Source organism: Corvus brachyrhynchos, unplaced genomic scaffold, assembly GCF_000691975.1.
Source record: "Corvus brachyrhynchos isolate BGI_N302 unplaced genomic scaffold, ASM69197v1 scaffold334, whole genome shotgun sequence".
In the NCBI taxonomy this organism is placed as follows: domain Eukaryota; kingdom Metazoa; phylum Chordata; class Aves; order Passeriformes; family Corvidae; genus Corvus; species Corvus brachyrhynchos.
The window spans coordinates 2,501,863-2,513,503 of record NW_008238316.1 but is presented as its reverse complement, the minus strand read 5'-3'; the positions used below and the strand labels follow the sequence as shown (position 1 = coordinate 2,513,503).

The 11,641-nt window shown below is 43.8% G+C and overlaps 1 protein-coding gene across 1 annotated transcript in view; it reads right to left on the bottom strand.

Moving 5' to 3' along the window:
* Positions 1-11,223, bottom strand: part of MINPP1 (multiple inositol-polyphosphate phosphatase 1) — a 15,569-nt gene extending 4,346 nt beyond the window's left edge. The window contains exons 1-4 of the mRNA XM_017733787.1: positions 11,215-11,223; positions 10,747-10,933; positions 9,813-9,910; positions 8,733-8,866 (exon numbers count right to left, since the gene is read on the bottom strand). Coding sequence (XP_017589276.1) covers positions 8,733-8,866; positions 9,813-9,910; positions 10,747-10,933; positions 11,215-11,223 — 428 coding nt within the window. The remainder of the gene's footprint in view (positions 1-8,732; positions 8,867-9,812; positions 9,911-10,746; positions 10,934-11,214) is intronic.
* Between the last annotated feature and the right edge of the window lie 418 nt (positions 11,224-11,641).

Sequence of the window (11,641 nt, the reverse complement as noted above, 5' to 3'; positions counted from 1 at the left end):
GAATAGTGCTAATGCTAATTCCTGAGGACACCAAGCAGTCCAGAAGGAGATGATGCTCCCTCAGTAACAGGTCAGTAAATCAAGCCACTGACTCGTAGCATGAGTGAGGACAGTTTATGTAACAAAAGGTTTTATGTAACAAAAGGTTACACACTGCTCAGCCAAAGGGGAGATAAGAACTGGCTTGCTGTGCCAAGAAACACCAGCCAAAAGGAAAATCTGACCCTTGCTCCAGAGAAGGATGATGGCTTTTGGGGACCATTTCCAAGTGGCCCAGGTCACTTGATCTAGCACAGGTAAATACAGGTTTAGCTTTCAGGAGACACATCTTGATTGGTCTCAAAAGGAGGCATTTCCCCCCCTCCAATCCAAAGCAATGGAAAAAATGGTTAACGGGGAGACTTGCCTGTGGACTGGAACTTTGAGCTTAGCAGGAATTCAGTGCTGGGCCAGGATGGGCCCTACCAGCTCAGCGTAGCCATGGTGTTTTTGGAGTCTGACACACACCTTGTACCGTGCTCCTGGTGAACCTGAGCCCTTCTGACTCCACTCCTCAGACTCTCCCCTTAGGCAAAACATCCCTTGAAAAATATATCCAAACCCTGCCTCTGTTTTCCGTTCAAAAGAAGCAGCACTCAAACCACAGAAAGGTTCTCTATGGAGGACAGAGTATTTTTTTTCCACCTATGCCTTTGTTGCACCAAGAGCTTTACATTCACCACACTCTTCCAGCTCCTCCAAAATCAGTGTTCCTGCCCATGTTCTCCCCTTGCTATTTATGACCCCTCCACTCATTTTAAAATCGTAAAGCTTTTGGATCCTTGAATCCCTTTCTCTTCCCTTCCCTCTCTTGTCCATTTGAGCAGCTGATGTGTATCCTTCCTGTCCACACACACCTGCAGGGAAGTATTTTTAGGTTTAAGACACATTCACATCCCTCCTGTCAGAGCAGCAAGACACAGATGTCTATGGAAGGAGACAGAAGGCCGTTCCTTTGATCTCCTGCAATCTGCAGCTCAGAAGTCTGCTGGGCCAGAGGTGGCTTCTAGGTAATGAATCATTCCTTTGCCAAATCCCTCCTTAAATCCACGTGAGTTTCCAGCACACACAACATCCTGTGGCAAGGACTTGCACAGCTTCGTGCACTGATCTTCATTTTTTTCTATTTGTAGATGCCAAGTCCCATTTAATCCTCTTTGTTCTACTCACAGCTTTCCAGCAGTGTTCTTCCCAAGCTGAGAAATCCTACCTTAGTCCTTCCACAATTTTTCACATGAGCTATATCCCTTTAGATCAGAGTGTTAGAATGCACAATACTCAAGAACCATAAGCTACATCATAAATCCATGCTATACCCATGAACTCTCTGCTTAATTCCTGATATCCAACATGGAATCACAGAATGGTTTGGATTGGAAGGAACCTTAAAGATCATCTCATTCCAACCCCCTGCCATGTCAGGGACACCTTCCATGGATCAGGCTGCTCCAAGCCCCATACGTCTGAAGTTTGAGATATCTCCGGACAGCTACAACAACCTCGTAACTCAGCTCCTGAGTTTGAGTCCTCCCACATTCAATACAACAGGTGATAAGGAGATCGTTTTTCCCTCACGTGGATTACTTGACAGCTCTGCAGTTTTCCAGCCCAGTCTCACCAGGCCCTTTTACAACCTTCCCAGTAGAAACACTTCATCTTATTTATCTTGATTAAAACCGCCACATTTGCAATGCCACTGAACTTGTCACCTCCTTTTCCTGCGTCATTTACAACATTCTGAGCGGGCCAGATTGCTCCAGCTCTATCTCTGCTAGGGAAAATTGATCCGTTGTCCCTACCCTCCATTTCTTGTAATTTCATCAATTTTTTTCCCCTGTGTAAGGACATTCTGCCTTAACCCCATCTGCTTGACTTCTTTAGATAAGGAAACCTGTTGAGAAAGATGTTTGGAAATCATGACTGTGGCTACCAGATCACCTTATTTAGTATTTGCTGATCCCTGCCAAGAGCTCCAAGAGGAATGCTTTCCTTTTCAAGGGCCATCCTAACACTTCCCAGGTGTATCAAGGTGCTCAGCAGTACTAGTCTGGAGCATTATTTCTACAAGACTGGCCTGGAATTCTGATTCTCTCCCAGAGCTACTTTTTAAATTCTTCCCTTATTTAATTATTTGTACTTTCATGCCGTCCCAGCTGCATGGTGGTCTGTGTTAAATAAGAAGGAAGCTGGAAATAGAAATATGCTGCTAGAATCTCCAAAACAACCCTACACAGGCATTACTGACTCCACAGGGAATGGATTTCACATCCCACCACTCCAAAAAGGCCTCAGAAATGCTAAGACCAAAAAAAAAAAAATTAACATTCTGGCTATCAATGCTGGCTTTAAGCAAAGTTTGGCTTTACTTTTCAGCTGATGCTAAGTAGGAATGTTGAAACAAGGAAATCACAAAAGATATAGCAAAAACTAAATCATAAAAAAACCAGTGAGGCATATGTTTGCAAAGCAGGAAACAAATTACAGCACAGGCAAGTTTTTAAGAACAAGGGAAGAAGTGACAAAAGAAGGACTAAACAAGATACTCATTCTCAATCTGAATTGAGTTTTTCCTTCACCTGCTTTAGTCTCATGAGGTCCTCATGCCAACAGGCCAAACAGCCTTGGGAGGCAAAACAAACCTCTCCCACTCAGAGCTATCCCACTGGATTAGTTTAATGAGGATTAAAATTGTTTCCTGATACAACACAATCCTGAGTTCTCCACAGCCTTTTTAACATAGCATGCCTGGTGATACTGGTGATTTCCCAGACTGCTCCAGCACTCCCTGTTCAGTCTCCAGGGTCAGGACTCCAGCTCAGATGTGGTTTCCTATCATCCAGCAGTGACAATCAAAATGGCCATCAAGGTTCAACAGCAATATTTTTGATTGTGGGGAAAATGATGACAAATTAGCTCTTCAGAGAATACACACAGGCAAAGGTTACCACTGCCCCTGCATTTCTGATAAAGCCAGAACAAGCAACAAAACACTGATAAACAGTAGCACAAGCTAATAAAATATTAAGTGGCAGACTTGATGTTGCCACTCAATTTGCCTCACAGTTGATCAATGACTCAGCATCTTGTTGGAAGCATCAAAGTTCTCAACATTGTACTCTGGCAATTGCTAATGATATTTCAATCCCCTTTTCCCCCTCCCTTTTATTTACTAGTATATGGCTTGGGAAAGCCCACTGAGTAAACCTCATTCCCATCTTTGAAGGGAAATGAAGGGACTGTGCATAAAACTCTGCCATAAAATATGAGGAGCTTGTTCGGAAGGGATTGGTTTCATATTCATCTCATGGGGCACTTTCAAATGAGCTGAAGGGGCTCTCAGTAGGCAGAGCACAAGCAGGGTTCCTTGGAGAGATGTGCCAGCTCCTGAACTGCCCACACTGGGGTTTTACAGATTTTTTTTTTTTTTTTACCTTTTAAATAAATCTTCCTACAGATGAAAATGAAGAAAGTATTGAACAATTCAGTAGCACAAGACAGAAGCCAAGTCTCACTATGGGGAAAAAAAACACCATCGTGGAGAAGCACAGATGTGGGATTTATTATCCAGGCAAATTCTAGTTCTCCTGCATCTCAAGATTTGGGTTTAACTCAATCTTCTGCATCAGCTCACCCATCCTCAAGAGCAGATCATTCCTACTCTTCCCAGGACTACTGACAGTTCATTCTCCATATGGAAAAAGTGAACTTTCTTTTAACCAAAATTTATTTCCTAAGCACTGATTGGTCTTTCAGTTAGAAATAACCCAAACCCCAGGAAATAATGGGATAAGAAGAAATATTTCCTGCTGCAAAGCTCAACTGGCCAACCTTCAAACCTCATGTAAAAATCCCTCCAACAACTGCAAAGAAGGTAAGCTTTAACACCTGTTTAACAAGCATGCTTAGACTACATGCTATGCCTTTCCTCCCTAATAAAAAAGCCAGGTCACAGGACTCCAAAACCTGTTTTCAACTATGGGATGAATTCTTCATCCTTCTCACTTCCCCCTGTGATTTATTGAAAAAAAAAAAAAAAAAAAGCTGGACAAACTCTAAACATACCAGGAAGCAGCAGAGATCAGGGAGTGGTGAGCAGCAGTGGTAGGACTCAGGGCAGCAGAAATATTTAACAGTGGTGATGCTCAGAGGATTATCACCAGTGGGAAGAAAAATAAAAAAAGTTTTAAAAAAAAAAAATCTGTCAAATAGTATTAAGTCCTTATATGTCAAAATTTTCACCATGAATAGTAGAGGAGAAGACAGCCAATTATTCCCAGAATCAGCGCCAACACAACAAAACGCCACCACTAATACTGACAAGATAAAATTTTTCTTCTGTTGCAACAAGGAACAAGCTCACTCATGACAAAAGCAGACTTGAAAAGCTGACTGGACTACACAAAACTCATTAAAAAGCCTGATTAAAAGGCTCTTATCTAGTCCTGCAACACTTAATCACTCAGAGCTAATTAGGCTTCCTTGTGTTTCACTGCAGAGCTGCTGCACTTCCAAAGGCTCTTTCCTGGCTGATCCCACCTCTCCCAATGTTTCAAACCTCAGAGATTTGCAGGAGCACCAGGCTGATGCTCAATGTTGATCCATCACAACGAGCCAAAACCAAGAGGGCCATGCCACTTGTCAAACCCTTCCTGCCCAAGGTGGACACCAGTCAGACCAGTTCATTTGCCTGTTACTTGCCTAGGTACTGTTTCATTTGGGTTTTTCACTCTCACATAAAAGGGTATGACTCTATAAAAGTTGCTGAGATACTTTTTCAGATCAATCCTGAGCAAGCATGTAGTAACTAATTAATGTGAGATTAAGGACATGCTGGGGAGTCTGAAAGGCACAAGAAACTTTAAATCTCTAGTTCTGGGCAGACAGATGAACAGCCACATTCCCTGGGGAGATCCCCTGGGCTGCCCAGCTCTCTGAGAGAAGTCAGCAAATACACACACTTCAGAAAAGCAGACACAGAGATGCTGCTGAGTGTGCCACAAGGATCTGTGGAGAACTTCACACCTCTGGCTTCCCCAGAAGCTCCCTTCAATCTTGTCAGAAGTCCTACCTTTGAAAGATGGAGCAATCAAAGCCAACCATATACTATGATACAGAGCTGCTGACTGAGACATTGGCTGTTTATTAATCAAAGTCACCCCAGCAGCAGTGAAGGGGTTTTAATAAACAAACTGACTGAACATTTTGAACCTGAGCAAAAGGGGATTTTCAATCTAATTATTTCATTGCTACTGCATGCATAGAAGCTTTTTGCTTAGTTCCCTTTGTACATACAATAAAAAGAGTTTTGAACTGCAGAGTGGTTTTAGATCACCCATTATATTCCTTTGTACTGAGTCACAGATTTGGAAGGAGCAATTAGGGCACAGTGGTAAATGACTCCTGAAAGGTTACCAATTGTGTTGGGAAGTGACCTGCAAAGAGGAAGGCAAATTATATGGAACAATAACAGCTACCAATAAACCAGTATTGGTCACTGCCAAATTAGTCTGTTTACTGTACAGCTTTGTGGTATAACTCACGAAGATCACCTTCACTTCATCTGGAACCATATTCAAATTCAAATAAATCTTTTTTTTTTTTTTTAATACCTTGGATCCATTTACCCTCTCAGAGGAAACCACCACCAAATATTCTGCAATGCATATGGGCAGCTAGGCTGGTATTATCAATACACACTGTAAATACTGAGATGGCTGCACAAAGCACCCTCCCAGTTTCCAGAGCCTTATGGCAACCCATTTGGACAGTACAAGCAGTAACAGGTATTTCATATTCTTTCACCAGCAGGAAATGTTAAATACTTGAAGCTAGAAGGAAAAAAATGAAGAGTCTAAAACAGCTTTAGTGAACATGCTTAAAGTGTGCCCAAGTGTGCAGCTGCAAAGGTTTTTAAAATCAGATGAGCAGCTTCATATTGCATTAAGTTCCAAAAGGCCTGGATTTCTCATCAACACACTGAGTTTCTGTGGGCAGAATACTGTTCATTAAACTGCTGGGAAAATCAGCAGTGAAAAGTAATTCTCCACTAGCTTCTCTGGCTATTTTCTATCCCTAGCAGGCAGACAGAAAAAACACAATTCTTAGTCCATAAAGCACTTTATAATTGTGAAGACATAAGACAACTGCCCAACTATGCCATTTCAGCACAGCAAATCATATGGGTTTGATGTGGAACAAGTGAAACTTTTAACCAAAGTTTATCTCCTAAGCGAAAATGCTTTCATTTCATATACATCTCTTGTGATACATTTCATTATATTTTTGTAACTAAGAAAATATGTATGGAAGAAAGAGTCCCAGCCCCCAGCCTCTCCCTAGAAATGTGATCATGACACTTCCTTCCAGACTGGAAAAGAGGTATAGAGGAATGTGGTGGTCCTGAAAGGTCCACTGGGCTGGTTTCTACTAAAGAATTAACCTTTATTAGACATTGATACTTTATTGCTACTGGGCTGCAGAAGAACAGGGCCCATGCATTGTGCTAACAGGAGGTGGTCATTAGTACAACTACTGGCAAATCCTACATCAGACCCAAGTTCCTGAATAGAAATTCCACCTTTCCACCAGCTCTCTGGATGGGGCAGTTGCCAAAAGCAATCACAGAGTGAAAATCCCTTTTACAGCTTTTAACACCATCTTGCTGTACAGCAAGACCTACCCAGAAGAGACTATTGCTAGTTTAAACCACAGAGTTATACTGGAATTCACATGATGAAAGATCCTAAAACATCTGAAATTCTGCACTGCAAGTTGAAGGTGGGACTAATTAGCAAGAGGTATTTATTACCACCTTCATCATATTCTTAAGGATAGACTAATCAGCAGGAGGGGTTTTCCACCAAAGAAATAAAACAAGCTTTTATAAGGCAACTAAGTTCCGTGGGCAGATTGCAAGGGCAACAACCACCTCATGGAAGAAACAGGTTTTCTCTTTTTAATTTCACTGTAACTGGGAATGAAAACAGAACAAAGCTATTGAACATAAATGCATAAAGTGTGCTACAAAAACACAGCTTTGCCAACACTGCTCTCCACTGCCAAGTCTGGAGCAGAACAGACAATCCAGATCCTTCAGCTTCTTCCCAGAACAGAAGTGCTTCCCTTTCTAATTCTGGATAGCCCGATCTAAGCTTTCCAAAAGAAAAAGAGATCATGGAGCAAAGGTAATGCCCTGGAAGTAAATTTCTTGCTCTTTTTAGAGTTTTTAGAGCAAGCAGTCAGTTATAAATCAATGCTAAACACTATTAAATTGAAACAACATTCCACTGAAAGATATTTCATCATCACGAAAGGTCATTTTCTGAAAATGCTGCAAAAATATTTAACCTGTTGCCTTAAAGTTGACCATCACCATACAAAGAAAGAAGAGACTGGCATATCTTTTTATCTGTATGTTTTCTTGTTTTCATTTGTACTTGTACACTGCCACAGGATGTCTCTCTCCATAGATGAAAGAGATAAATCTCTCTCCCTAGATGAAACAGGATTAGCTGCACCTCCGCTCCCTAGATTCCAAGAGGGACAAGCTGTTCCAAGACAGTGGCCCTGCTAGATTCCCACATCCTCTCCAGGTTACCCAACCCAGTTTATTCCCAGGTCTCCAGTGCTTTACGACTGCCACCTTCCGTTGTGGAAGGGAGTAACACATTCCTGTGGCACTCTGCTACCTCAGCTCTCCGGTTCCTGTTTAGGATGACGCTCATCCTGAACACTGCTTGCATCCAGCTTGGAATTTTGCAAGATTTAGGGTCCTGATCCTTTACACTCACTGCCTGCTTCCCTCTGTGATGGCAAAACAACACGAGAGCCCCAGGGATTGCAAGTGAACTTCCACAGCCAATGCTGAAAGACACGAAGTTACCACAGTTTTTTGGGAGCTCTGCCTCTGACACCTCTCAATTTAGCAACTGCTGATTCAGCTCCAAATAAACCAGAAACCTCCATCTGTACCTCCTCCTTCCAATTACAGCTTTCAGTTTTTTTTAACTTATTATTAAACTTACAGGGATATTTTATACGCAGTTGAGACACACAGCTGGCTACTAGTGCGTGTAATGTTAAGGACTGCAAGGCTGTCACTGCTCGAAGAGGAAACGACATTAAAAGGGAACAAAATGGATCGCTCCATTCCATTATACAATCTTATGGCCCTATCCTTGATATCCTGTACTTCTATAAAATTTCCATGCTCATCTGCTAAGTTATTAATTAACGTGACTGGTTATTAACTACGAATTTGTAACTGCTCACTTTATATACGGAAAGTGCACGCAGGTTGTAAATTAACATTTAAGCAAAAACCGTTTAACAATGACATTTTAAACAAAAAAAGCTCATTGTTTTAACTCAATGTCTCCTCTCAAACTGTGCAGGAAGAGAACACCACTATCAAACAGTGGCTGGCTGTCCCCCGAAGGCCTGTGTGGATTAGCAAGTTAAAAGATGGAAATACTCCAGCTGAGCACAAAAGCATCAATGAAAGTAACAAAATATACTCTTTAAAGTAACACTGCTCCAGTAAAAATTGTATTTCTCCCCGTTAAAATTCAAGCTCCAGCTCTCCTAATGTTGCCAGGTTTGGAAGTTAAGTACTGAACTCCTATTCACATGAAATCCAGCTCAGGATTGATCACAGAAAGCTCGTACCAAAGCACTGAAACCTTTTGATTTACCTTTTGCTCTCTTCCACTGCTTTGTCCAAATGCTGGAAGATATCTTGGAATAAAATGCAGCTGGAGCGACTGTTGATGTCATAGCCATATCCTCTCTTCCAGTATTGCTTCAGGTCATTCAGGTATTCCAGCACCTAAAGTCAGAGCTCACAGGTTTTTATTATTGCACCAAGGGAAAACAAAAAGCCCACAGCCTGAAGCAATGACACAAAAACAACCCCAAGCATCAAGGCTCCAGTCAAAACCACTTCAGCATAAAACCAGACAACAGCTCAGACCAAAGAGCCACCAAATTCAGCATCAGGCTACGCTCACGGTCAGGTGAAATGCTGCACATCACAAGACAACCATTATCCACTGCTTTTTTAGCACTTCTGATTTTGTCTTTGGCTCATCATTGTTCCCATAGAATCCATCCCACATCTTTAGCTGAGCTTGTCTGGTTTCACGTTCCAGAGAAGTGCACACATCTCAGACAGAACTGTGCCTTGGAATTATTCAAGAGCACACGGTGCTCTCCTTGTTCTTTGTTCCTTTCCTGACAATTCCTGGCATCAAAGTCTTTTCCCACCTCTCTGCTGAGTTATTTATAAGGACACTGAACAGGGCAGGTCTCAGCAGATGCCCATGGTGATCCTGATTCTCTTATAGAGAGGACACCACTTACTCCTAACTGCCCACCCTGTAGCCAAACACCTACCTAGGCAAAGGTCTCCTCTTTTCCCAGGGCTGCAAATTTCCTTACGAGCCTTGGAGGAGCCTTACTGAACATCAAAAGTTACACCAAACAATTTTGAAAGAAGATGAACAAACATTTCCTCTCATTAATCTGGGTTCTACTGGGTTTTATTAACAGGCATTTATCTGGTTTAGAGATCTGATAGTCCTCAAAACAAAACAGAGTCTCAGAGGCCCTAGAAGACCTCATTTGATGTGCCCTGGAGTGGGTTTTATCATGTGAAAAACACACATTACAGAATGGTTTGGGTTGGAAGGCCACTTAAGATCATCTCATTCCAAACCCCCTGCCACAGGCAGGGACACTTTCCACCAGACCAGGCTGCTCCAAGTCCCACGTACCTTGGCATCTTCTTCACTGAAGAGTGAACACCATGGGGAGGTCACATTTTTTATAGCCAGCTCGTATGAGCAGGTGAGAAAAGCCACTTGAACAAGATCTGCAATTAATCCACAAACAAGCAAGAGATAAACCACTGCTACACAAGCAGCAACTTCTTCTCAATTTACCTCTAAAATGGACTGCAATTACTGTTTGGCAATGCAAACAACGAAATCCAATAGGTAATTGGCAGGACAAAGGCCAAGCACCAAAAATATGCAGTTTAACAGAATTATTGCACAAAATCCGGATTTTGGGCTGCAAGCTCTTCACATTAATCATTACAAGGGGAAAACAAGAGCACTTCACATTAAATGCTGCCCATCTGCTGATGTGTTATAGGTGTCAGCTGCTGGTGCAGCCACACAGGACAGAAGAGTCAACACAGGGAAGGTGTGAGGTCTTGGATAACTCCCCCTCCACATCAGCAGCTGAGCGTGAGCTGCAATCCCAACAGCAGCACTTATTTTGGGGGGGTTTCCCCACCACTTGACCACAGAGGGAACCCCAGCACTTCTGGACAAGTGAGTTATAACACAGACACACAGGACTGCTTCTCCTGAGGTCATTTATTTGCTTGAGCTGTAACAGGTTCCACAAAAGCTACACCTGCTCCAGAAAGCAAAATTAAAACACTCAAATCCCTCCAAAACCAGGTAAAGCTGATTTCATCTACAGGAAAGATGTTTTCAAACATCTTTTTCTTCTGACCACTAACCAACAATCATTCATTACTGCAACACCAACACAGACTTACAGTCCCATGCACTTAATTAAAGACTGCAACTCCAATTCACAGCCACTTTAAATTACCTACTCTGCATAACTACATGTCTTGGAAGTTGTTCTTGGCCAAGCCTGGAGCCGAAGCCACCTGTAAGAGGAATTCCTTACCTGCATTTAGCTCCTCCACCGGCAAACACAAGGCACTGGCGACCTTCTCCAGGACTTTCTTCATCTCGGGCCCCTCTTTGAAGGCGTTCACCTGGCACATGGCCGCGTCATTCTCCTCCACCAGGGCCACAAACTTGGCGCAGTGATCAAAGAACCGCATCAGGGAGTCGTTCACTTCAACCTCCACCTCTGAAAGCAAACGTGGGCATCAGGGGGAGCACCACCATCCCCAGGGGTACCAGCATGTGGCCACCACGACACCCTCCAAGAGACAGTCTGCCTACAGCTGTACAGCTGTGCTCCCACAGGGATGCAGGGTCCCCCTCAACCTGGGCATGGGGGATGTGGGACTGCTCTCATGGCTTCTCTCAGCCACAGGGAGGGCAGCAGGCACCCCCAGCCCCTCTGGGGGCATCAGGAGCTCCCTCAGGGAGGATATGGGGATATGGGACTCCCCCAGCCACTCACGAAGGGCATAAGAGTACCCCAGCCCCTGGGGGAGATCAAGGCTCTCCCAGGCCCTCAGGGAGGAATAGAGCTCCCTGAGAGTGGGCGCGGGACTCTGCCAGCCCCTCTTTGAGAGCAGAGGAATCCCTCAGGCACCCCCATCCCCTTTAAGAGAGCCGGGAATCCCTTAGGGGAAGGCCAGGGGCTGCCCCAGTCCCTCAGGGAGGGTGTGGAACACCTCACGGGGCTTCTGCAGCCCCTAAGCAAACAAAGGGGGCTTTCTCAGGGCAGGTGTGAGACTCTCCCAGTCCCTCAGAGAGATCATGAGGCTCCCACCCGGAGGGTGCAGGACCTGCAGGGAAGGAACTCGAATCCCTCAGGTAGGCTGTGGGACTCCCCCAGCCTCCCAGCGAGCACTGGGCGCTCCCTCAGGGAGGGCAGGGGAATC